Source organism: Bufo bufo, chromosome 2 (assembly GCF_905171765.1).
Source record: "Bufo bufo chromosome 2, aBufBuf1.1, whole genome shotgun sequence".
In the NCBI taxonomy this organism is placed as follows: Eukaryota; Metazoa; Chordata; class Amphibia; order Anura; family Bufonidae; genus Bufo; species Bufo bufo.
The window spans coordinates 457858064-457884899 of NC_053390.1; the positions used below are offsets into that span (position 1 = coordinate 457858064).

At 41.3% G+C, this 26836-nt stretch overlaps 1 protein-coding gene across 6 annotated transcripts in view; it reads right to left on the reverse strand.

Annotated features, from left to right (window-relative positions):
• Positions 1–26836, reverse strand: part of CRLF1 (cytokine receptor like factor 1) — a 123935-nt gene that overhangs the window by 36957 nt on the left and 60142 nt on the right. For 3 of the 6 annotated variants that reach the window (XM_040417624.1, XM_040417628.1, XM_040417626.1), the window contains exons 2-7: positions 26149–26427; positions 17737–17866; positions 16162–16331; positions 11900–12057; positions 11655–11823; positions 9210–9392 (exon numbers count right to left, since the gene is read on the reverse strand). In XM_040417624.1, coding sequence (XP_040273558.1) covers positions 9210–9392; positions 11655–11823; positions 11900–12057; positions 16162–16331; positions 17737–17866; positions 26149–26427 — 1089 coding nt within the window. The remainder of the gene's footprint in view (positions 1–9209; positions 9393–11654; positions 11824–11899; positions 12058–16161; positions 16332–17736; positions 17867–26148; positions 26428–26836) is intronic. The other 3 variants (XM_040417625.1, XM_040417627.1, XM_040417629.1) reach the window with 2 other exon arrangements.

Below are 26836 nucleotides of genomic sequence, written 5' to 3' on the forward strand. Positions count from 1 at the left end.
TTTTTGAAGATGGCCAAAACATAGTGAGGGGCTGTGTTCGGCAAAACTGTTCCACTTTCCAGGGGTTAGTTCAGTTTACTCTGCGAGTTGCAGTGTTAAGAACGGGTCGCCCCATTTTTCCGTTAGGAAGATATTAGTATTTAGTTCGGGTTACTGGGCTCAGATAGGTTGGGTGGTCTGGGCAGGGGGGGGAGTTTCTAAGGGAATTACTTCACCTGTTACTCATTTGTTTGCTTTATCTGTTTCGTGTGTTGGTGTGTTGTCTTGTGGTATGAGTGTGTGAGTGTCTGGCCTGGATGCCCTAGGATTCCCGCGTTGTATGTGGTCGGCTTTGTAACATGATGGCTACCTGTAACTTCATCTCCTGGAACGTCAAGGGACTTAATGATAAGGTGAAAAGATCTCTTGTATTCAATTACTTGAAGAAATTTTCCCCAGATGTGGTATTATTACAGGAGACCCACTTGAGAGGCCAAAGGTTATTGGCATTGAAGCATCCTTGGGTGGGATCGTCATTTCACGCTGTATATAGTAATTACGCTAGGGGGGGTTTCTGTTCTGGTGTCTAAATCGATCCCTTTTCAGTTGCATTCCGTGCAGACAGATTTGTCTGGGCGCTATGTAATTGTACACACTGCAATACGGGGAGGGGACTGTATAGTGGTGGACATATACATTCCCCCCTTCCTTTCAAAGAAGAGTACTGGATGACATTATGGGAAAGGTATCAACTTTACCAACTGACCCACTAATCATGATGGGAGATTACAATGCATTGCTGGACCCGGTCGCGGATAGTTTCCGCCCCCGGGTCTCGCATAACAAGTCACTTGTAAATTGGGCAGACGCGCATGATCTGACTGAAGGTTGGAGACTCCTTCGCCCCAGTGACCGCCAATATTCCTGTCACTCGGCCTCTTATGATGCCTTGACCCATATTGATTTGGTGTTTGTTAACAGGGAGCTTTTGCCGTGGCTTTCTAAGGTGGAATACCTCCCGAGGGGTATTTCGGATCATGCCCCGTTACTGGTGATTTTGTCAATGCCGCTGGCACCCCCAGACAGGCAGTGGCGTCTCAATGCTAGGTGGCTGGAGGTCTTGCCTGTAGCCTGTGCAGCTTTGGAGGGAGCAGGGGATTACTGGGCTTCTAATGAGGGGTCAGCTAATCCAATCGTTGAATGGGAGGCCTTCAAGGCGGTGCAACGCGGTACTCTTATACACGCCATTGCCTCGCATAGGAAAGAACTAGTCAGCACTAGGACCAAACTAGAGGAAGAAATAGCTATTAAGGAGGGTGAATATACTCGGAACCCTGGCCCAGAATCCCGTGAGATGTGGGAGGAGGCCCAGAGGAGAAATCACCTTCACTTATTGGAATATACTCAGAAGAAGTTATTGTACCAGAAACAATTGGTGTTCTCGGAAGGTGACAAAAACGAGAGGGCTTTGGCTGACTTAGCGAAAACAGAGAATCCGCAGACAGTGGTATCCCTTATTACCAATACAGAGGGTGTCCAGGTTTCCCAGCCGAAGGATATCTGCGCTCAATTTGCCTACTACTATTCTGACCTATATACCTCTAAAACACCCTATACAGCTAGTGATATTTAGTGATGAGCGGCAGGGGTCACATTCGAATTCTCGATATTTCGCGAATATCTTGTAGAATTTTCGTTGAAAATTCAAAAATTCTCGATTTTTTTTTTTTACTCGAAAAATCGGAAAGGTAATGATTGTGTAATATGCGAATTTTCGGAATTTGAATTTTCGGATTAGAATTTTTCATTGCGAATTTTTCAACTTACAACTATTAGACGAAGATTATAGCACTATATTAGCTAAATTGCTCTATATTCGATTTTTTGCGAATATTCTCTATATTGCTATAACTTAGTTTTTTCGAATATTCGTAATATTCTAAAACAAGAATATATAGCAATATAGCAAATATAATAAACAAATGAATATAGAGCAAAATTCGCAAACACTACTACTCCTAAAGTCAAGTATATTGCAGCCTTCTTATTGGCCCACAAGCTAGAAGCAGTGGGGGATCATGTGTACTGATTTAAAAAAAATATATATATTTGAAAAAAACATTTAAAAAATATTTGAATATTCGAAATTACGAATATATATAACTATATTTGAAATATTCGCGAATTTTCGAAGTACCTATATTCGCGATAAAAATTAGAAATTCGAATATTCGTGATCAACACTAGTGATATTCAGGGGTTTCTGAAGAACGTACAGCTTACACCTCTCTCCCGATCAGATAGATCCTTTTTAGACGCGCCTATTGTGGAGGGGGAGGTTAGGACAGCCATAGGAAGTATGATGGTGGGGAAGTCTCCTGGTCCGGATGGTTTCCCGCTAGAATGGTACAAGGCGGATGTGGATAAGCAAAGCAAGAGGTTGTTGAAAAGTAACAGATTCCCCCCGTCATTTATGGAGGCGACCATTGTGGTAATTCATAAGCCAGGGAAACCTCCGGACCAGTGTAGCTCCTATAGACCAATTTCCCTTTTGAACGTGGATGCAAAAATTCTAGCTAAACTTCTCGCTAGACGACTCAGAGATGTGATACTGTCTGTGATTGACCCCGACTAATCGGGTTTCATGCCGGGTAAGACAACTGATATTAACCTTAGACGACTGTTTACCAACTTGCAGGTCTCTCATGACAATGCGGGATCCCGAGTGATCGCATCCCTTGATAACGAAAAGGCATTCAACTCGGTTGAATGGAACTTCATGTGGGAGACGTTGCGCGAGATGGGTTTCCCCCAGTCGTTTAGGTGGGTGCATTTGCTGTACCAGGCCCCTACGGCAAGGGTCAGGGTTAATGGGTACCTGTCGCGCCCCTTCGCTCTGCATAGAGATACTAGGCAGGGGTGACCCTTGTCACCTATGCTATTTGCCCTAGATATCGAACCCCTGACCCAACTGGTTCACAGATCGGGGCTGATTGAGGGATGGTCTATAGCGGGAATACAGGAAAAGAATTCTCTTTACGCTGATGATCTACTGGTGTATCTAGCTGATGCAGGCCCATCATTGGAAGCACTCTTGGATACCATAGACGGGTTTGGGAAATTCTCGGGCCTCAAGGTCAATTGGAGTAAATCCAGTCTCTGCTTAATAGACGAGATAAATCCAATAGATATAACCCCCCTGTCGCGTTTAAAGATAGTAGAATGCTTCGTCTATTTGGGGATTAAGATTCACAGAGACCCTAGACAATTCCATCGGCTTAATGTAGTCCCCATTATGGAATACATTACTCGTAAACTGGAAGCTTTGGAAAATTTACCACTGACCCCGATAGGTAAAGAGAATATGATAAAAATGGCCATATTACCAAAACTTCTATATCTTTAAAGAGCAGCTTCCATAAAGATCCCCCATACCCACTTCTACACTCTAGATAAGATTGTCTCCCCCTTTTTGTGGAATCATCAGTCCCCTCGCATTGCTAGGAAATCTTTGAAAGCCCTTTATAATCAGGGGGGGTTGAGACTACCAGACATGCATGTGTATTATATAGCTGCCCAACTGGTGTATGCTTCTTGGTGGATCAGTGCAGATGCCAATAATCCTGCAGTGGTATTAGAGGCAGCTCTTGTGGGCTCTTATGAGGCGCTAGCCAACTTGGTGCATCGGGGGGGAGGGACTCCAGTCCTACACTACACAGAAGCCATGGCAGTGGTAGTATTGGCCTGGAAACAATTTGTGCTGAAGCATACAGAGGGTGAGGGAGGGGATACCTGGTTCCCATACATACCATTATGGCGCAATAAGCAGCTACAGGAGCTGTTCCACTTATCTGGCTATGAATTCTGGCCTCTAAGGGGTGTGAAGTACCTTACCCAGCTGTACGTGGATGGGGTCTTCTGCTCATTTGAAAGCCTGCGCAGGGAATACAAATTGCCTCATACATTCTTTTACCGGTACCTCCAGCTGAGACACGCCTGTGAGACCCAATTTAAATCCTTGTCCTTGTGTTTAAAATGTGGCCCCATGGAATTGGTGGCTCGGGTGAAACAACCGTACAAACCTATTTCATCGTTCTATGTTGAAATTATAAAAAAGCAGGAGTCACCGCTCAGGCGCTCCTTCGAGCGTTGGAGGGATGACATCCCAGACCTGGAAACATCTCAGCTGGAGGAACTGAGTTCTGTATGGAAGAACACAGTGATAAGTGCCCGTGATCAGCTTATTCAACTTAAGTGGCTACATAGGGTTTATCTCACTCCAGTCCGCCTGTATCATATGAGTAGACTCCCAGACCCTTCTTGCACCAGGTGCGGAGAGCCGAGAGGATCCTTATTTCATATGGTATGGTCTTGTCCTGCGATGCAGCGGTACTGGAGTGGGATCTGTGACTTTGTCTCCTCAAAGTTGGGGCTCCCAGGGATACTCTCCCCTATAGTCTGCCTGCTAGGATTAGTGTCGGAAATAGTTCCTACTAAATATGGAAGGAAGCTACTCCGCCTACTCATGTTCTATGGGAGGAAAACAATCCTTTTGAACTGGAAACCACCAAAGATCCCCACCCTGGGTGCATGGATCCAACTGATAAACTCTGACCTGCAGATCTACAAACTTACTTTTGCAGCAAGGGACACTCCTGATAGATTTGACCAGATTTGGGGATTGTGGTTGGGTGCACAGGGTACTATCTGACTTTATGTGCTGGAATTCGGAACTCCAGGTTGTATGAATGTGTGTGTGGATGGTTGTCTGATCTTGTGCTCATTAATATGCGTTTAACATTAAGGGACTTCTGAACGGATTATCGAAACAAAGCCATTGCTCTACACTTGTTCTCCCGGCCAATGATCATTGTATGGGTACTGGACTCGGACTCGTTGCTCAAGTGTCTTGTTCGTGTCTCCCCTTGGGATTTGTGATGTTGTTTTACATTTGAAATGTTTTTTATAAATAAATACTATTAAAAAAAAAAACTCCCACCGTTATAACTTTTTGATCAATCCAGTGAAATAGCCAATGTAATATATTTGGGTTGTAAGGTATTTAATTATTGAAGGGGTTGTTCAAATTATTTTTTTCAGTGAAGGGATTAAAATAATAATTTAAAAAAAGTTATATTCATCATTCTGAACCCTCTGTATTCCAGCAGCCCCACTCCAGTCCTCAATACCACTACAGCTATGATGTCATGATTTTGGTGGTATATGGCAGGATTGTCTGCAGCAGTCATGTGTGGCATTAGGGCATGTCACTACTGCAGTCATAAAAACCAAGCCCTGAGGGAGGATCAAAGCAGGGTGCTGGAATGGAGGGGGTTGATCTGAGATATGATTAATATTGAAGGTCTGATCTGATGTCTGATTAACATTGGGGGTCTGAGCTTGGGTCTGAGCTGAGGTTTGATTAAAATTGGGGGTCTCATCTGAAGTCTGATTAAAATTTGGGGTCTGAGTTGAGGTCTGATTAATACTGGGGGTTTCATCTGAGGTCTCATTAACAATGATTTGGGTCTAATCTGAGGCCTGATAAAAAAAAATATTTTTTCCTTCTCTAAAACCTAGGTGCATCTCTTGGGCACAGCATCAGCAATAATCTTGCAAGCTAAATTGCTATGTGTTGTATTGTAATAAAAATGTATGACTAGAGTTGAGCGAACTTTAGCTTTTTCGGCACCCGGATCCGAACTCGAACATTTACGTAAAAGTTCGGGTTCGGTGTTTGGCGCTTTCTTGGCGCTTTTTGAAAGGCTGCACAGCAGCCAATCAACAAGCGTCATACTATTTCCCCAAAAGGCCATCACAGCCATGCCTACTATTGGCATGGCTGTGATTGGCCAACTGCAGCATGTGACCCAGCCTCAATTTAAGCTGGAGTCACGTAGCGCCGCCCGTCACTCTGCTCGGATTAGTGTAGGGAGAGGCTGCAGCTGCTGTGAGGGAGAGATCAGGGAGAAATCTTATCAAGAACTGCTTTTTTTACTCAGCGATCTACAGCAAATGTGTTTTGTGGGTGCAGTGCACAATTTTTTTAAGCCTGCCCTGAACCAACTACTGCTGAAAATGAACTTTTTTAACTTCAGTTTGTCAGTATCAATACATAATTGGCAGCCATTTTATTCAACGATAGTGCATCAGCACAGGCTATCTGCATGTCTGTAAGTCCAGAAATACATATTTTAGCTTACTGGTCTGAAAAAACCCTCTGATATACTGCACATCTGGGATAAAACGTGCATAAGTGAGTGTCACATTTAGGCCAGAAATACGGCTTTTTGGTTACTGGGGTGAAAAAACCCTCTGATATACTGCACATCTGGGATAAGACGTGCATAAGTGAGTGTCACATTTAGGCCAGAAATACATCTTTTTGCTTACGGGGTGAAAAAACCCTCTGATATACTGCACATCTGGGATTAGACGTGCATAAGTGAGTGTCACATTTAGGCCAGAAATACATCTTTGTGCTTACTGGGGTCAAAAAACCCTCTAATATACTGCACATCTGGGATTAGACGTGCATAAGTGAGTGTCACATTTAGGACAGAAATACATCTTTGTGCTTACTGGGGTGAAAAAACCCTCTAATATACTGCACATCTGGGATTAGACGTGCATAAGTGACTGTCACATTTAGGCCAGAAATACGACTTTTTGGTTACTGGGGTGAAAAAACCCTCTGATATACTGCACATCTGGGATAAGACGTGCATAGGTGCATAGGTGACTGTCACATTTAGGCCAGAAATACGGCTTTTTGGTTACTGGGGTGAAAAAACCCTCTGATATACTGCACATCTGGGATAAGACGTGCATAAGTGACTGTCACATTTAGGCCAGAAATACATCTTTTTGCTTACTGGGGTGAAAAAACGCTCTAATATACTGCAAAATCTGGGGTAAGACGTACATCTTTTTGGTTGCTGCGTAAAGTGCGGGCCGTCTGTGCGCGCTTCCGGCGTTCTCATCCTGACGCCGCTCGGCTGTCTGCTCTACAGCGTAACTTCGGCCTTCCCGCTCACCGCCTCATATGCGACGTGCCCACCAGGTGGAACTCCACCTTGCACATGCTAGGGAGACTGTGCGAGTAGCAGCAGGCCCTAGTGGAGCTTCAGCTGCAGCACGCACGGGTGAGTCGCACTGTGGAACAGCACCACTTCACCACCAATGATTGGGCCTCCATGCGAGACCTGTGTGCCCTGTTGCGCTGTTTCGAGTACTCCACCAACATGGCCAGTGGCGATGACGCCGTTATCAACGTTACAATAACACTTCTATGTCTCCTTGAGAAAACACTTAGGGCGATAATGGAAGAGGATGTGGCCCAAGACGAGGAGGAGGAAGAGGGGTCATCTCTAACACTTTCAGGCCAGTCTTTTAGAAATGGCTCAGAAAGAGCATAGGCCAGGTACAAATTTACCCAGCCAGGGCCCACTACTGGAGAGCGAGGAGGATGAGGATGAGGAGGAGGATGGGGATGAAGCATGTTCACAGTGGGGTGGCATCCAACGCAGCTCAGGCCCATCACTGGAGCGTGGCTGGGGGGATACGGAGGACGCAGACGATACGCCTCCCACAGAGGACAGCTTGTCCTTACCTCTGGGCAGCCTGGCACACATGAGCGACTACATGCTGCAGTGCCTGCGCAACGACTGCAGAGTTGCCCACATTTTAGCGTGTGCTGACTACTGGGTGGCAATGTGCTGTCCTTGATTCCCTCACTGGAGCATGATCAGAAGACGCGCGACTGCAGGCGCACGCTGGTAGACGCGCTCATGAGAGCAATCCCGACTGACCTCGGGGGACAAGTGGAAGCACAAGGCGAAGGCAGGGGAGGAGGAAGAGGTCGCAATGCAGCTGTGTCAGCACCAGCACATCAGAAGGCAGGGTTAGCATGGCCGATATGTGGAAAAGCTTTGTCACCTCGCCGCAACAGCCGGCCCCAACTGCTGATATGGAGCGTGTTAGCAGGAGGCAGCATTTGAACAACATGGTGGAACAGTACCTGTGCACACGACTACACGTACTGACTGATGGTTCTGCCCCATTCAACTTCTGGGTCTCCAAATTGTCCACATGGCCAGAGCTTGCCCTGTATGCCTTGGAGGTGCTGGCCTGCCCTGCAGCCAGTGTACTCTCTGAACGTGTGATTAGTGCGGCAGGAGGTGTCATTACAGACAGATGCAGCCGCCTGTCCACAGCCAACGTGGACAAGCTCACGTTCATTAAAATGAACAGGCTTGGATCCCTCAGGACTTGTCTGTACCTTGTGCAGAATAGACAGTTCTAACAGCCTCAACCATCCATCCTTGTACTCAAGTGCACTTATTCCTTTTTTTTTTTTTTATATGTCCCAATATTTTGGTGGATACCCCTATGAAAAAATGCTAAATAACACACATCTGTGTTGGCTACCTATTCCTCCTTCACCGCCGCTTCGACCTAGACCGCCACGTGAGCCTACATGGCCACATCCACCCATTCACCGCCTCCTCAACCTCTTCCTCCTACATCATTCCTAATTTTTATTTTTTTAAGGTCATTTATGTTTTTTTAATTCATTTCCCTATCCACATTTGTTTGCAGAACATTTGCCATGCTCTTAAGAACATTTTGCTGCCATTTGCAGCCCTCTAGCACTTTCCATGACATTTTTACAGCCATTTTAGTGCTCAAAAGTTCGGGTCCCCATTGACTTCAATGGGGTTCGGGGTCAAGTTCGGGTCCCGAACCCAATAATTTTTTTCAAGTTCGGCCGAACCTGCCGAACCCGGACATCCAGGTGTCTTCTCAACTCTATGTATGACAATTCATGGTAATTCATTTCAAAATGGCTTATGAAATAATGGATAACTTTACCAGTGTCTCAGAAGTGTTTTATTGCTGTTACAATTTGCTTTAAATTCACCACCTATCCAACTTTATTACAATTCCAAAGTACTCTATAATGAAGAACCCCCTAGAAAAGATTTTCCCACCCAAAGGAACTATCTCTTCTAACACCTTCATCATCCTACCTTTCTGGCAACACACACAATTTTCATCTACTTGTACATAATTATTATTGAAAAATGAATTATATAATGAATCATCTGTTTTATTGGTCTACTTATAATTTTGTAAATTATGTGGAAATCCATAACCAGGAAAATATCATCTTAAGCAGATAATTATTATCTGTTATAAAATATAATGAGTAATAAAGTGTGCCTTACCTACCTGGTTCCGAGTTTTGTGCGATTTCTGTAGCCACACTCTCCATTGGTCATACAACTTGATGCTAAGGTTTGAGCAGCCATAGGCATGTTTCTTGACCCATCCGAAAAACTGCTTCAACTCTCGACGTAGGGTAGAATTTTGCTCCCCACTCTTTGGATCACATACCCCAGTTATCCTTTCTACGCCAAAATTACAAAAAAGGTTTCTTTCAACACGTATTGTTATGGTAATTTTCCAATGAATATTTTTATATGAGTTAACAAAAAAAATAAACAGTACAAGATGCGCAAGCAATGTTAGTCATGAAGGTGAAAAATACATTAAGTAAAATTTGATGTTATAGCACTCAGCTATTGTCTGAGGTCAAGTATCTGAAGAAAGCTGCATAACAAGTAATAATAGAGAAGTCAAAAGAGGTGATATACAATCCATAAACACGGCTATAGCTTTTCTCAGATATTCAAAACCAGCAATGTGACTTCGGTAAGACTTATAACAGACATTTTTATATTCATCTGGTAAATCCCGCAGCTCACAGGTGATATTAACCTCATCTTATAAAAGGTCTGCATGAAACGTATCACATCTGTGTACAGGATAAACAGCACAGTCCCAAGATAAATAATATCATTTTAATACTCATCTAGATTTGCCTTAGTGGTCAGAAATCATATCTTTAGAAATGTTTCATCAGCTCAATTTGAAGTCTACTCAATAAAGATACATGTGTATTTCTAAGTAACTTGTCATGGGAGTTAGTAGAGCTGTTTGCTTCAAATCCTGTTTATATCCAGGATTATAAAAACCGGAAAATAATAACATGGAGATCAGTTAATAAATAAGAAACAGAGGCCTGTTGAAATTTGCTGGCACCAGATAAGGTATAAAAAACAAGAGGTATTTCCCCACTGGGAAATAATTTTGAAAACTGGCCTTTTCGCAAGAACACCAGGTGTCGGAGCATAGTTAAGACATTCTTGACTAGGATAAAGAGCAGTCTGTAGACTATTAAGTGTTCAGCCAACTCTGCAAAACCCTATCTGCTCTAAATATCATCAACACGGATGATAACATTATGCCATACGCTAAGTCAACATTCTCACAATAATTGCTCAAAATGTTTCCAAAAAATAGTCATGACAATGCCAACCCTGAGCATTAGAACCTTAATCTGAACGGATAACTACTATACTGTACATTAGACAATGGTTTTGTATGCCATTCCTTAAAACAACACACAAGTGAAATTTCAGGTTCTCATAATAATAATAATAATAATAATAATAAAAAAGAGTCATTAGTTAGCATGCCAATCAGACCAGACATTTCTCCAGTTATTGTGGTTTTTATTATTGGCATATAAAAATTTATATTTAAAATTTTGCCACTTTGGCGGTTCAGTCAACATTCAACTTCTGGACTCTAACTAGCCTCGCTAAGAACAACACTTTTGTGAGGAACTCCTTTTCAAGCTATTTAAATCACCAAGAATTGCAAGCTCAATAGTAAAGGTTACTTGTATCTTGAGATTCTATCTTTTATACACTAATTGACAAAATTGGCTAACTTTTGGGCAGAACCAAAGAAGATGGAAACAATCTGCTATTATGCACCTACACCTATGACATATTGATGAATCTCTGAGTCCCATTTTTATTTTATTTTTTTCATTACGATTGAGGTCACATACAGTCTGTGAATACCTTTAAGCTGAACCAAAACATGATTAAAACATTTCAATACACTACCTAAATAATTATATATCCTATACTAGCTTTTCTTATCCAAACCAGAGACCTTGTGCGTCTAAGCCTTTTGGCTAGCAAAAACTATCGACTCCAAATATCCCTTCAGTTAAAATTTATATATCCCTGCACTACCATTATTGAGTGCAGAAAGATGGAGAAAAAAAAACTGAAAAACCTGAATTCTTTTTTATTTTAGCACAAGGCTGCAACATAAGAAAATGTGAAAAAAGTGAAAGGGTCTGAAGACTTTCCAAAGGAATTATAGATTTTTTTGTACATAATTGGCTGTGAGTTAAATTTCTCAATAGGTATAATATTCACCAAAGTGTATGTATAATGTTGATAAGTACACTGTATACTACCCTAAAGGTACACATTGGTATACCACCTGGCGATACACCAGTATTAAAAAATATATCCTACTATTATTAAACTGCATCAGTTTCAGTAGAGAGGAGATTCCTGATTTGCTGCACATCTGAAGAAATATATAAGTAAGTTTGAGAAACGACTAGAGAAATTGAATTCAAAGAAATAATTTTTTAGTTTTAAAGAAAGGGAATGATTTTGTATCTAAAATGATAAGGTTACAATCCAATTCTCAATAACTACTATACATACAGTACCAGACGTACAGGGCATGGTGACTCAAATAATGTATGTGACAAAATGATGGGATTACATAAAACTAACCACTTCTTGGAGTAGATGCAGCAGTCGGATTGCTCCAATCACTCCAGATTCCTGCTTTCTTGGATCCATAGATTCCAAAAGGATTACATCGAACCTGAACAAAATAAACGGTTCCTGGTTTCAGCCCTGCTAGACGACAGGATGTCTGGTTACCCACATCGTCAACTACCTGAGAAGAATGCAGATGTTTAGTTAAATAATATAATGATATGTGGCACAGTTAAGTATATATGAATAAAATATACCTTCCATTCCATGCTATCTTCTACTCTATAGCGAATCTGGTATTTGGCTTGAAATAGAAAATCTTTTAAAGCAGGGGGTGAACTCCAGCGGACACTCAGCTGATCTTCCAAATCACCTACGCGACTCACATGGACATCTGATGGGGGGTCCGTGGTGACTATGAAAATTAACCAGACACTGTTAGAATATGTAAAAGCTAGCACAGATCTGCCACTTCACCAGTCTACAAACAGGAAACATTTTATAATTAATAAAGGTAACTAGTGGCAAGCAGTCCTGGAGAGGATACCTTGTCTGTGGAGATCAGCCTATTAAAGCCCCTTTACACTGCTCGATGGTGCAGGCGATTGTCAGGAAGGAAGCATTCCTTCCAAATAATCTCCTGCTCGTCAGTGGAGACCGCTGCATTTACATGCAATGATCTCCTCCACAGTATGGGGAGAAGAGATCATTAATATCTCCATACAGAGATTAATTAATTAATCTTTGGTTGTGGGAAGCAGCGTGCTGTTTAGACGGCTCGATCTGTTGCCATTAAAGATGATTTAGGTAACTGCACCAACGATCTATTACCTGATGAGCTAACATTTTACTTGCGCATTGGGTAACCGGCTGCACCTTTAAACAGGACAAATATTAGGCACTGTAAAGGGGCTTTGAGTCTTATTTAAAGATATGGCTTGTGTGTAAAATAATTGCAATAGAGTTTATCACACAAGCTGGGCATGCAGCTTAGGCCTCATGCACACAGTTGTTTTTATCGGTCCGCAAAATGGGGATCCGTTTCCGTTTTTGTTTCCGTGTGTATTCCTTTATTTTTGGAGGACCACCAGACATAAAGGAAAGTAAAAAAAAGTCTAAGACAGGTTTGCCATGCAAATGATAGGAAAAAAACGGACGCGGACACGGATGACAATCTTGTGTGCCTCCGAGTTTTTTAGCAGTCCCATTGACTTGAATTGGTCCGCGAACCGTTTTCCGCAAAAATAATAGGACAGGTTATATTTTTTTGACGGACTGGAACCACGGACGCGGATGGCAAACGGTCCATTAGCCGAGTTTTCAATGGACCTATTGAAAATCAATGGGTCCGCTGAAAATCACGAAAAACGGTGCAACGGACACGGAATAAAACAACGGTCGTGTGCATGAGGCCTCAAGGGCCCAAGTTATTTCAGTCATACAGTGAAACAGAGCAATGTAACCAAAAGAATAAAATCATGTGATAGTCAATATACACATGATATGAAGGTAAAATGAATGGTCTAAATTAGAGGGCGGGTCATCTTAAAGAGGTGGTCTTTAAGAGAGTTTTCATTGTATATTGTCATGATATTTTTTATTTCTATAGCATAAACATTAATCTTTTTATTTGTCATTTTGTCAGAACCACACTGGTATTATATGATCACTGGTCCTACTTGGTTATAAAGAACTATAGGAAGGAATCACATCTTAAGGCCTCATGCACACGACCGATGTGTGCATCCGTGGCCGTTGTTCCGTTTTCCGTGATTTTCTGCGGACCCATTGACTTTCAATGGGTCCGTTGAAAACTCGGAAAATGCACCGTTGTTCATCCGCGGCCGTGATCCGTGTTTTCTGTCCGTCAAAAAAATAGGACCTGTCCTATTTATTTGACGGACAACGGTTCACGGACCCATTCAAGTCAATGGGTCCGTGAAAAAACACGGATGCACACAAGATTGGCATCCGCGTCCGTGATCCGTGACCGTAGGCTACTTTCACACAGACGGATCGCAGATCCGTCTGCATAAAAGCTTTTTCAGAGCTGAGTTTTCACTTTGTGAAAACTCAGATCCAACAGTATATTCTAACACAGAGGCGTTCCCATAGTGATGGGGACGCTTCAAGTTAGAATATACTAAGAACTGTGTACATGACTGCCCCCTGCTGCCTGGCAGCACCCGATCTCTTACAGGGGGCTGTGATCCGCACAATTAACCCCTCAGGTGCCGCACCTAAGGGGTTAATTGTGCGTATCATAGCCCCCTGTAAGAGATCAGGTGCTGCCAGGCAGGAGGGGGAACACCCCCCTCCCTCCCCAGTTTTAAATTCATTGGTGGCCAGTGTGCCCCCCCTACCTCCCTCCCCTGTATTACATTCTTTGGTGGCCAGTGCAGCCCCCCCTCCCTCCCCTGTATTACTGTACATTCATTGGTGGCCAGTGGGCCCCCCTCCCTCCCCTGTATTACTGTACATTCATTGGTGGCCAGTGGGCCCCCCTCCCTCCCCTGTATTACTGTACATTAATTGGTGGCCAGTGGGCCCCCCTCCCTCCCCTGTATTACTGTACATTCATTGGTGGCCAGTGGGCCCCCCCTCCCTCCCCTGTATTACTGTACATTCATTGGTGGCCAGTGCTGCCCCCCCTCCCTCCCCCTCTTAATTAAAATCCCCCCCCTATCATTGGTGGCAGCGGAGAGTTCCGATCTGAGTCCCAGTTTAATCGCTGGGGCTCCGATCGGTAACCATGGCAACCAGGATGCTACTGCAGTCCTGGTTGCCATGGTTACTTAGCCATTTTTAGAAGAATTATACTTACCTGCGATGTCAGTGACCGTCCGGGCGCTCCTCCTACTGGTAAGTGACAGGTCTGTGCTATAAGCAATGCGTCGCACAGACCTTTAACTTACCAGTAGGAGGAGCGCCCGGCCGGTCACAGACAGCGAAGGTAAGTATAATGCTTCTAAAATTGCTAAGTAACCATGGCAACCAGGACTGCAGTATCGTCCTGGTTGCCATGGTTACCGATCGGAGTCCCAGCGATTAAACTGGGACTCCAATCGGAACTCTCCGCTGCCACCAATGATGGGGGGGGGATTTTAATTAGGAGGGGGAGGGAGGGGGGCCCACTGGCCACCAATGAATGTACAGTAATACAGGGGAGGGAGGGGGGGCCCACTGGCTACCAATGAATGTACAGTAATACAGGGGAGGGAGGGGGGGCCGCACTGGCCACCAATGAATGTAATACAGGGGAGGGAGGGAGGGGGGCACACTGGCCACCAATGAATTTAAAACTGGGGAGGAAGGGGGTGTGCCAGGCACCTGATCTCTTACAGGGGGCTATGATACGCACAATTAACCCCTCTGGTGCGGCACCTGAGGGGTTAATTGTGCGGATCACAGCCCCCTGTAAGAGATCGGGTGCTGCCAGGCAGCAGGGGGCAGTCATGTACACAGTTCGTAGTATATTCTAACTTGAAGCGTCCCCATCACTATGGGAACGCCTCTGTGTTAGAATATACTGTCGGATATGGGTTTTCACAATCTAACTCAAATCCGATAGTATATTCTAACATAGAGGCGTTCCCATGGTGATGGGGATGCTTCAAGTTAAAATATACCATCGGATTGGAGAAAACTCCGATCCGATGGTATAATAGGGACTCCTGACTTTACATTGAAAGTCAATGGGGGATGGATCCGTTTGCAATTGCACCATATTGTGTCAACGTCAAATGGATCTGTCCCCATTGACTTGCATTGTAAGTCAGGACGGATCCGTTTGGCTCCGCACGGCCAGGCGGACACCAAAACAACTTTTTCTTCATGTCCGTGGATCCTCCAAAAATCAAGGAAGACCCATGGAAGAAAAAACGGACACGGATCAAGGACCTTGCGGACCTTAAACGGTCGTGTGCATGAGGCCTAAAGGGAACCTGTCACCAGTTTTATGGTGTCCTAACTAAGGGCAACATAAATAAGTGATTGATTCTCTTAGCACAATGCTGGGTCACTTTCTTTAATTGACCCAGTCAATCTGCCAACATCTTGTATTGAAAAGCTCCAGCTGATAATGATGAGTCATGAATATTCATGAGCTCATGACTCTCCCCGCCCACCTGCTGCTGAATGACAGTTTGTTTCCATATGAACCAGCAGCAGGTGGGCGGGGGAGTGGCTATAGCTCTGAATTAAATATACGCTGGACTCAATGACATCACGCTGAACTCAAATCAGCTCATTAGCATGCGGCATCTTTGTGTGTATATTATGAGATAACCATCTGTCACACCAGTAAGTGAATACATCTAAGGTACTTTTTAGTAGTTAATGATTGTATATAATTAGTTAGATTATAATTAAATATCCACATGACAGGTTCCCTTTAAGTCTAAGGACTAGTCACAGTCATTCATTGATGTCCTTTATGGTTCATAGAATAGGTTTTGTGTAAAGTTGTTTGCAGTCTAATCGTTTCCTCGGGGCATAGACGTGCTTTAATATATCTTACCCACATCAAGAATGTCCAGCGTTATTATGTCAGATGTAGTGGATCCCAGTCTGTTTGAAGCTTCCACCCATATCTCATAGGGTGTAAAGAGGGCAAGATCCTTAGGGATGTGGCATGAATACTGACCCATAGTGTGGTATTCTTGACATGTATTATCTCTGCCATACCACCTGAAATTAATGGAAATTATTGATGTCATTATTACAACTTAGGGTACTTTCACACTTGCGTCAAAGTTTTCTGGTATTGAGTTTCATTCTAGGGGCTCAATACCGGAAAAAACTGATCAGTTTTATCCTAATGCATTCTGAATGGAAAGCAATCCATTCAGGGTGCATCAGGATGTCTTCAGTTCAGTCCTTTTATGGTATTTGGACGGAGAAAAAAATCGTAGCATTCTGCATTTTTCTCTCCAGCCAAAAATCCAGAACCCTTGCTGGCATTTTTTTCCATTGTAATGTATTAGTGACGGATCCGCTCTTCCGGTCTGCGCATGTGCAGACCTTTAAAAATGTAAAAATAAAATAACGGATCCATTTTTCCAGAAGACACCAGAGAGACGGATCCGGTGTTGCAATGCATTTGTGAGACGGATCCGTCTACAAATGGTTTACGTTTGCATACAGATTGCCGGAACTGCCTGCCGGAATCCAGCAACGCAAGTGTGAAAGTACCCTAAGTGACGTTTATATAAAGGCAGTAATGAGTGAAAAAAAGGTCAGATACCAGATATCAGATTAAAAGATTAAAACATTTTGGGGTATATGAAAGGAGTTGTCCAAGTTATCCTAAAATCTTCCAGGTTATCCTTTAAAATCCTAATATAAAAAAAATGACTTATACTCCCCTCTTTCTCCTGTGCTGCCACTCCGTTCCTCCTCCTGCTGTTTGCATACAAGACTGCATTGGTGACAAGCATGTATATGGCACATATCCACTACAGTCAATCTCTGTCTTCAGCCGTATACAGCACAAGACAATGATTGACTGCAGCAGTCACATGTCATATACCTGCATTTCGCCGCTGCTGCCTTGTATACAAGCAGTGGGTTGAGGATCATCGCTGTGGTGCAGAGAACAGAGGGGCAGAATCAGGTGAGTATATGTTTTTATTTTATTTTAAGACATTTTGTGAATAGGGGTGGATTTTAGTGTGACTCGGAGATCCCATTCAACTTAAGACTGGCATTTCATATGCCAGTCTTAGTAAAAAGTCCATTGGTGAAAGGTGCACCAATTTTTTTTTAGGAGGCGCAAGACTATTAATTAAGTTATTGCAGCCTGTGCTATCTGCACCCTAGAAAATGAATTCTATGTGAGACATGGGCTGACAGATTTCGATTATAATTTGCTCCAGTTTTCTGGTGTAAATGTGTTGGGCTGAGGAGGCACTACCCATTCTGCTTATAACTCAGTTCAAATTTTATGAATGTGACCTAATAATTATCATTTGTCTAAATTCACCATTGTCTTCATAGACAAATTGATTCAAAGAATTTAAATATACCCCATTCCCATTATAGAGCATATATTTGTATTATGTAAATGTAAGGTATCCACAGTTTGGCCAAATACCTGAGCTTGTATTTCAAAGTGTAGTTAGTGTGCAGGTAGGTTTCCCCTTCACTTCCAGGAACCCACTTACAGGTTAAATCTTTCATATTCTTTGACCAGCATGTGATATTTTTTGGTTTCTCTGGTGGCACTAAACCAAAGTAATGAAAAACAAATATTTTGTGTTAGAAATTAGATTGATTTTGATTTGCAGGTTTATACTATACCACTTGATTTATCATTTAACAGAGGCACATTTAATGCAAGCTAAATGGAAAGACCAGAAAAAAAGATTTATATTCTAGCACACAGTCAGAAGATAATCTGTAATAACATAGGCCCAGAAGCAGGTCTACACATGTATGATATTCTCATTTGCGGAACAAATATTTAGCTTTAAAGTTGTTGTCCGAGATTTTGATATTGATAGACTATCCTCAAGGTAGGTCTTCAATGTCAGATCGGTGGGGGTCTGATTCCTGGCACCCTCAGCTGTTTGAGGAGGCCATGGTACTGTGGTAAGAATTTTTGGGCTGTTTTTTCATTTTGGCAATACTATGCCACTGGAAATTAAATAAAAAAATGTTGTCCTTCTATAAAGGCTGTATTAGACAGCCAGATCAGGCAGGTGATTGTAGGGAGGGAAGCATTTCTTCCCAGCAATTGCCTGCTCATCAGTGGAGGAGACCACTGCTATTAATTGCAACAATCTCCTCCTTAGTATATGGATGAGCGATCACTAATGCCATCACTCCATATACTGAATCATTGTTTGCCAGACACCACATGCAAATGATGATTTTTAAAACTGTTGAAAGATTTGGATTGCCTGATGAATGAACGTTTGCTCATTCATCACATAATCAGCGGCAGTATTACAATGCCAGATCATCGCTAACAAGTGTTAATACGAACACTCATTTGCGATAATCTGGCAGACAATCTGCCAGTCTAATACAGCCTTTACAGTCACCACAAAGAGATAAAACTCCTTTATAGGTAGATAATCCATTATTTAGTTTACTGCAGTTGTGAAAGAATAATGTTATCTGTTAATAAAATAGTAGATTAGTAGATTTACGATAACATTGTGACAGTTGTGTCATTTTCATGGTAAGCCTAGATAAAAATGCCCAAAGAGCACTGCCTTATCATTGTAAAGTGTGCCACTCTAATTAAATGGCTCACCCCTTTCTTCTTGGGTCAGAGTGAATGGTCTGACTGAGAAAATCAAGCAAGGCTATTTGTCATGATAAAAGTCCAAACAAAGAAGGAGGCATAGAACCAGGGCAGGAAGTAGAATACATGAAGCAACTTTAAAAAAAACTATATCTTGAAATCTATCTACCTGTTTTTGATTAAAAAAAATAAAAATTATATAGAAAAAAATGATGGTAGCATCCCTTTAAGAAATTGCTTCCCAAAAATTTTTTCATGACAAGCAGTAAGGAAGAGGTTTTACCATTGCTGTTTTATGACATAGGTAAAATGCAGCTCATGTAGAGATCGTCATATTTTAACCTCTTCCCGGGGTCATTTTCCATTTTTGCATTCTAATTTTTTACTCGCTGCCTTCCATAAGCCCAAACTTTTTTATTTTTCTGTTCACATAGCCTTATGGGACTTGTTTCTTGCAGGCCAAATTGTACTTTCTAATGGCATCATTTAATATCACATACAATGTAGTGGAAAGCTGTAAAAATTAATAGTGGGGTGGAAATGAAAAACAATAACTTTATTGCATCATTGTTTTATGGGTTTTGTTTTTTACATAAAAATGACACATTACCATTATTCTGCAAGTTAGTATAATCACAGTGATACCAAATGTATATTGTTTTTTTTCTAATGATTTAAAACTTTAAAAAAAAGTATTTGGGAAAAATGATTTGCATTGCCGTATTTTAAAACCCATGACTTTTTATATTTTTGTCTACAGAGCTGTGTGTGGACTCTTTTTTCTGGGGTAATCTGTAGTTTCAATTGATGCCATTTTGGGGTATGTATGAATTTTTCATCACTTTTATAACATTTTTGGGGGGAGGTGAAGTGTCCAAAAAACTGTTCATTTTGATTTATTTTTAATTTTTTTTACAGCATTCACCGTACGGGATAAATTCTTTTCTTTTTGATATACTACAGTTTTCGGACAGGTCGATATAGATTTTTTTGTTTCATTTTATTTTAAAAGGGGGTGATTTGAATTTAAAATTTTTATTATGTTGGATTTCTTGCAACATGAGATCCCATTCATTTCTATGGGAACACAAAAGGGGTTGGTCAGCACATCCCAATGCGCAGGTGCACGCTGTTATGACTGGAAACATAAAACAACACGACATATAATGCAACAGCACTCTGTGAACCAAATAAAGTACAAAAACATATTATAATGCTTATGCTATGCTAATAAAGTAGAGATGCTTGGCAAATACATTTTGTACAAAACTATTTGAGCCCGGAGTGGCTAGTGGACTCGGCATGCATGTTGGTACTTGCATCCCCTGTATTCAATGGAGGCCATTTTGGCGCCAAAAATGATAAAATCAAAGGGGACCCAGCATGCATGTGGAACCTACACCCCCTGAGTTTCATGGTCGCTGTCATGGCACTTAACAGGTAGAATGTAGTGTTAGGTTCCCTTCTTACAGAGATCGCCTTGACATGCGGCAGGCGGGCTCAAATAATTTTGTACAAAATGTATTTGCCAAGCATCTCTACTTTATTAGCATAGCATAAGCATTATAATATGTTTTTGCACTTTATTTGGTTCGCAGAGAGCTGTTGCATTATATGTTGTGTTGATTCATTTCTATGGGATCACGGCTACTCTGCGATTCTGGCTGGAACAGCTGTCACATGACCAGTGTCGCCATGTAGCCCTACCCTTAGAATGCTAGTAACAGATGCCATAGTCACAACAGACAACTCTGATCATGGGCAGTGCCAGTGGATGTCTGCTGTTTGAAACAGCAGGCACCCATAGGCTATGGTGTCAGCTCAGCTCATGAGTCAGCACCATATTGAAAAACCTGAAATCCACCATTTATGTATGGCGAATGTAAGAGAGCAGTTAATATCGCTGACATAATAAACATCTTGCCAAGGCATTTTATTTAGAAGCAGAAAACTCTGCTTTGAATAAAACACTGATAAACTGTTTTACGTCTAATTCAGACTGTCATATTAACCCCTTAAGGACCCATGACGTACATGTACGTAATATCTGGCCGTGACTTAAGAACCAGAGAAGTACACGTACGTCATGGTGATCGGGCTGGTGCAGGAGCTGTGCCCGCCCGATCAGCGGCAGGGGTCCGGCAGTCACTGATCGCCGGGCCCCTGCTGCATGCGCCGACATCGGTGAAATCACCGATGTTGGCGTATTAACCCCTGAACAACCGCGGTCAGCGCTGACCGCGGCACGTGCGATGTCCATGCAGGGAGAAAGAAGCCATCGGGTCCACGTGCTGCTGTGACGGGGACCCAATGGCACGAAAGGCAGCATTATGCCTTCCTTAGGCATCGTGGCTGCCTACCGGGAGAGCATGTAAGATCCAGCCCCCTGGATCTCACAGGCAGGAAGGCTGTAAGTGTATTACAGGGTGTAATACACTTACAGCCAATGCATGACAATACAGTATTGTCATGCATTGTAAAGGGGATAAGACCCCAAAAATTTGAAGTCCCAGAGTGGGACAAAAAATTTAGTGAAAAAAAACTTGAAAAAAAAAAATTTGCCCCAAAAAAATTTAAAGTTTCAAGTAAAAAATAAATAAAATCCTTTTGCCAAAATAAGGGATTTAAAAAAAAAAAATAGGGAAAAAAAGAAAAGTACACATATTGGGTATCGCCGCGTCCGTATCGACCGGCTCTATAAAACTATCACATGACCTAACCCCTCAGGTGAACACCGTAAAAAAAATAAAAACTGCGCTAAATAAACCATTTTTTGGTCACCTTACATCACTAAAAGTGCAACACCAAGCGATCAAAAAGGCGTATACCCCACAAAATAGTACCAATTCTTAGTATATTCTAACTTGAAGCGTCCCCATCACTATGGGAATGCCTCTGTGTTAGAATATACTGTCGGATCTGAGTTTTCACGATCTAACTCAAATCCGATGGTATATTCTAACATAGAGGCGTTCCCATGGTGATGGGGATGCTTCAAGTTAAAATATACCATCGGATTGGAGAAAACTCTGATCCGATGGTATATTAATAGGGACTCCTGACTTTACATTGAAAGTCAATGGGGGACGGATCAGTTTACAATTGCACCATATTGTGTCAACGTCAAACGGATCTGTCCCCATTGACTTGCATTGTAAGTCAAGACGGATCCGTTTGGCTCCGCACGGCCAGGCAGACACCAAAACGCTGCAAGCAGCGTTTTGGTGTCCGCCTCTAGAGCGGAATGGAGGCGGAACGGAGCCAAACTGATGCATTCTGAATGGATCCTTATCCATTCAGAATGCATTGGGGATGAACCGATCCGTTCGGGGCCGCTTGTGAGAGCCCTCAAACGGAACCCCAAAGTGTGAAAGTAGCCTAAAGGGTTAACAAACTTTGTAAAAATCAGTTTTGAATACCTTGAGGGGTGTAGTTTCTAAAATGGGGTCATTTTTGGGTGGTTTCTATTATGTAAGCCTCACAAAGTGACTTCAGACGTGAACTGGTCCTTAAAAAGTGAGTTTTGGAAATATTCTGAAAAATTTCAAGATTTGATTCTAAACTTCTAAGCCTTCTAACGTCCCCCAAAAAAAGAATGGCATTCACAAAATGATCCAAACATGTTCTAGACTTATGGGAGATGTAAAGTAATAACTATTTTTGGAGGTATTACTATCTATTATAAAAGTAGAGAAATTAAAATTTGGAAATTTGCTAATTTCAATTTGTTTTGGTAAATTTGCTATATTTTTATAAATAAAAAAAATAATTTTTACTCAATTTTACCACTGTCATGAAGTACAATATGTGACGAGAAAACTATTTCAGAATGGCCTGGATAAGTAAAAGCGTTTTAAAGTTATCAGCATATAAAGTGACACATGTCAGATTTTCAAAAAATGGCCTGGTCCTTAAGGTAAAATATGACGGGGTCCTCAAGGGGTTAAAAATTGGTCATGTCACACCCTGGACAATTTTTAATATGCAATGAGGTCCATATGCATGTGCCATATACCTGGCGACTGACAAAGACAAGGCCTGAGTTCCATGACACATGGACTTAAGTGTGCATGCCTTTAGTTCCTCTGCATACTTCTATGGGTCCATGTGCTTTCCGCATCCGTATGTACATTCCGCAAAAATATCGAACATGTCCTATATTTGTCCGCAAAATGCAGGTAGCAGATCTATTGAAGTCAATGGGTACTCAAAAAAATGCAGATGCAACATGAACAGCATCCATATTTTGCAGATCCGTGCTTTGCGGACTGCAAAACGGATATGGTCACCCCATAGAACTGCAATGGTATAATACTGAAGTCTAGAGTGAAAGCAATCAGAGATCGCATATTTAATTCCCCCCCTAAAAGGACTAGAAATGACATTAAAAAGAAAAACACAGAAATATAAAAAATTGAGATCGCCCCTCATCCCAATTTTTGTGTGTGTATATATATACGGTATATATATATATATATACATACACAATAAACATAATTGGTATTGCTGTGTCCAAAAATGCCTGAACTATTACCGGTATCACTAAAATATAAAATATCATGAGCTGCGAATACCTTAACAGGAAAACAGTTTTTTTTTAAGTAAAACATTAATAACAGTATATACATAAAAAATATACCGTATATAGAAAAATGGCCCAAGTCCTGAGGGGCTTAAGGTAAAGATGAAAAGCAATAAAACCCATTTTTACCATAAAAAATCCATTTTCAAAATATGCACATTTGATTCACCACTCGTAAGATAAAATGATCAATGAGTTGTGTGTAGACCTAACTGGTACAAATTAAAATGATAAATCGTCTTGCAAAAAAAAAATTTTTTTAACTAAAATTGCTTTTATTGTGAAAAAATAACTATGAAAAATACTTCTATGGCATCAGAGTAAATATACTGAATTGTAGAACAGTTTTAAGTATTATCTAATAAATACAATAAATGGTATTTAAAATGAATGTATTTTTCACAACAATTAATGAGAGATGGGTACTTTAAAATGTTACCACTTAAAAACATTACTAAACTAGAGATCACAGCACTAAGGAGTCTGTGAGGTACATGAAAATAAGCCCTGTGCCCTGAAGGTCAAATAAGCTGCCTCCTTAGGGGCTTAAAATGGTTGTTTCATCAAAGACATTGATGACATATTACTAGGATATGCCCCCAATGTCCGATCATTTTGGTTCCGACTGCTATAACTCCTGATGACTACAACCACGACCACAGGTATAGCAATTAGTATCAATGGCTATTTAGGGCTGGAAAATTCTCAGCAGCACTGCCACATTTCCCAGCAATTGGCCAGGGTCACAGAGGTCGGACTTCTGCTGATCAGAGATTTGTGCTATTTCCTAGTGGTAGACCACCAATGTCTCTGATGAGAGAACACCCTTAAAATATAGATAATGAGAATGTATCAGAAAATGTATTATTTAAAGTTTTTATTTTAAAACATATGTTTCAAAAAGGTATGGTGTTTTTTATTGTTCATGTCATTTAAAAAAAAAAAAGGAAACTTGCAGTTTTCACTGTAGCCCATGAGCCTCATGGCTCATGCACACAACCATGTTTTTGTCTGCATCCGATCCGCATTTTTTTACTTCAATGGGGCCGCAAAAGATGTGGACAGCACACTGTATGCTGTCCATATCAGTATGTCCCTTCCACAGCCCGCAAAAAATAGAACATGTCTTATTCTTGTCCGTTTTACGGACAAGAATAGGGCAGTTCTACAGAGCGGAATGCACATGGCTGGTATCCGTGTTTTGCGGATCCGCAATTTGAGGACTGCAAAACAGGCTATGGCCATGTGCATGAGCCCTTAATAGAGTGACCCTTCCTGTTTTGTTAAGAACACTTTTCAGCGGCCACCTCGTTATTCTTAGAGGCACGATTACAATGAAAGATAACACTTATATATTAGATTCACCATTCACAATAGGGTCAAAGGTCACAGGTTGTACATAGAACACTCTCACAGAGAAGTCAGTCATCTTCAGCCAGCCTACAGGGTCCTATGGTCCATGAGTCTGCTGTAAAGAACATTTCTAAATGCCATTAACAGCTGCTCAGGGAAGATGGCTGCCCCCATAATCATGTACAGAAAATTAAAATAAAAAATCTACAATCGAAAATAAAAATAAATGATTAGAAAATAGAATATGTATCACTATCTGGTTTTAATTTGTAAAAAAAATATAAGTGATGGATTCCTTTTAAGAGGGATTATTTACAGTACATAAAAATAAATGCCTGCCCCTGACTGTTTAGATACTTACAACATGCAGAAGTATTACAACTCCTGTGATCCTGACAGAGTCTTAGCCATACATTGCTTTCCGGCAGTGGAACCTTCTTAGTTTAGTATTTTTAGCAGTATTAATACTAATATTAATAGCAGCATTAATACTGCTTAGTAGCAGTATCATAAATGTGCATTATCCTGAACTCAAAATAAACTACAGCTGACTGATGGTAAACTTGAACCCTGTTCCAAAGTGGTGAGAAAATGCACATTTTAAATTTTTTTATATAAATATTTCCTTTTCTGTAACTATTTGCTTATTTTACATGTGGCTGCTAATGGAAAGACTATAATGAAACTTTTACTACAGCAAATAAATAAATGTTATAAATGGATATGTCTATAGATCAACAATGAAATCTAATAAATTGTCTCCTGAGCTGCAAAATAGCCCACAGAGCCAAGCTGAAATAGATGTCTGATATTGTTTGATACTCTAGAAGCCCCTAGATTTGCACTTATTTGAAGTTATAGCCATCTCTACTTCTGTATACCCATGACATTATTACATGGTCAATATTCTCCTGATTCAGTTTTACCATTAGGGACCATTTTTCGATCCAAATCATCATCCACATCAATGTGCACATCATAAGTGGTTTGAAGAGTTACAGATATGGGTGTGTATGGGTGAACTTTAATGTCAATGATGATTTAAGTCCGTAAGTGCCCCCATGATATCAGTGAACCACCAAAGCACGGAAAAGGAAATGCATTCATAGGGAGCAAGGACGCTGCAAAAATTGGTCTTTAGTTTAAGACACATATAATACCATTTAAAGATACTTCATTTTCATTGTAGATTTATAGAACTCCTTTGGGACCCACCCCTGTGAAAGATCAAACAAGACAGCTGTACATCAAGGCGTAATATAGTCATTCATCTAGTTTAGCATTCCCATATTTTCTAAGCCTGAGAATCAAAGACATACATCCAACATATAGACATGAGCCCGCCAGGATTCTCCCGTCTTTGCTGTGACACACCAGGTTATCTCCTGACTGCTGCTTGGATCCATTCAGGTTATTCAAGGCCACACTCAAGGTTGTGCTGTTTAGTATATTATATAGCTCTGTTGGGAGCCTTCTCCCATTAAGGGTCCAGAACAGGTCATCTGCCTTCAGGTTTAAGTCAGAGTCCACTAAGCAAGATGCAGTTAGTGATGATCCTATCATTAGGGTTGGGTCTTGTGGGGTTATTACAGCAGGATCTGTAGAAAAAAGGTGAATAAACATGTTACAAAACTGAATTAGGAATGGATGTTAGGGGAATTTCAGGGGACTGGGGAAAGCATGCAACTGGTTAATTCTATATATATAAAAGAATTGATATCTGAGATTGTGGAAGGTTTACAGATAAAAGGTTATACTAAGCTTTAATTACAGATTATTAGTTATCGCCATTTCACATTTGGTATTAAATAAGCAACAACCCATGTTCAAGGGCCACCACTGAGACCCCGTGTAAACAGCTGTTTCATTATGGAACTGGCTGGTGAGTATATATATAGCCATACAACACTAATTTCAAATGGTTGTCTAGTCATTTATGGTTGGTTTGTAAAAGTTATTTTTTACAACTTTATAAGTAAAATCACTGATCAATCTTGGCTATGATCT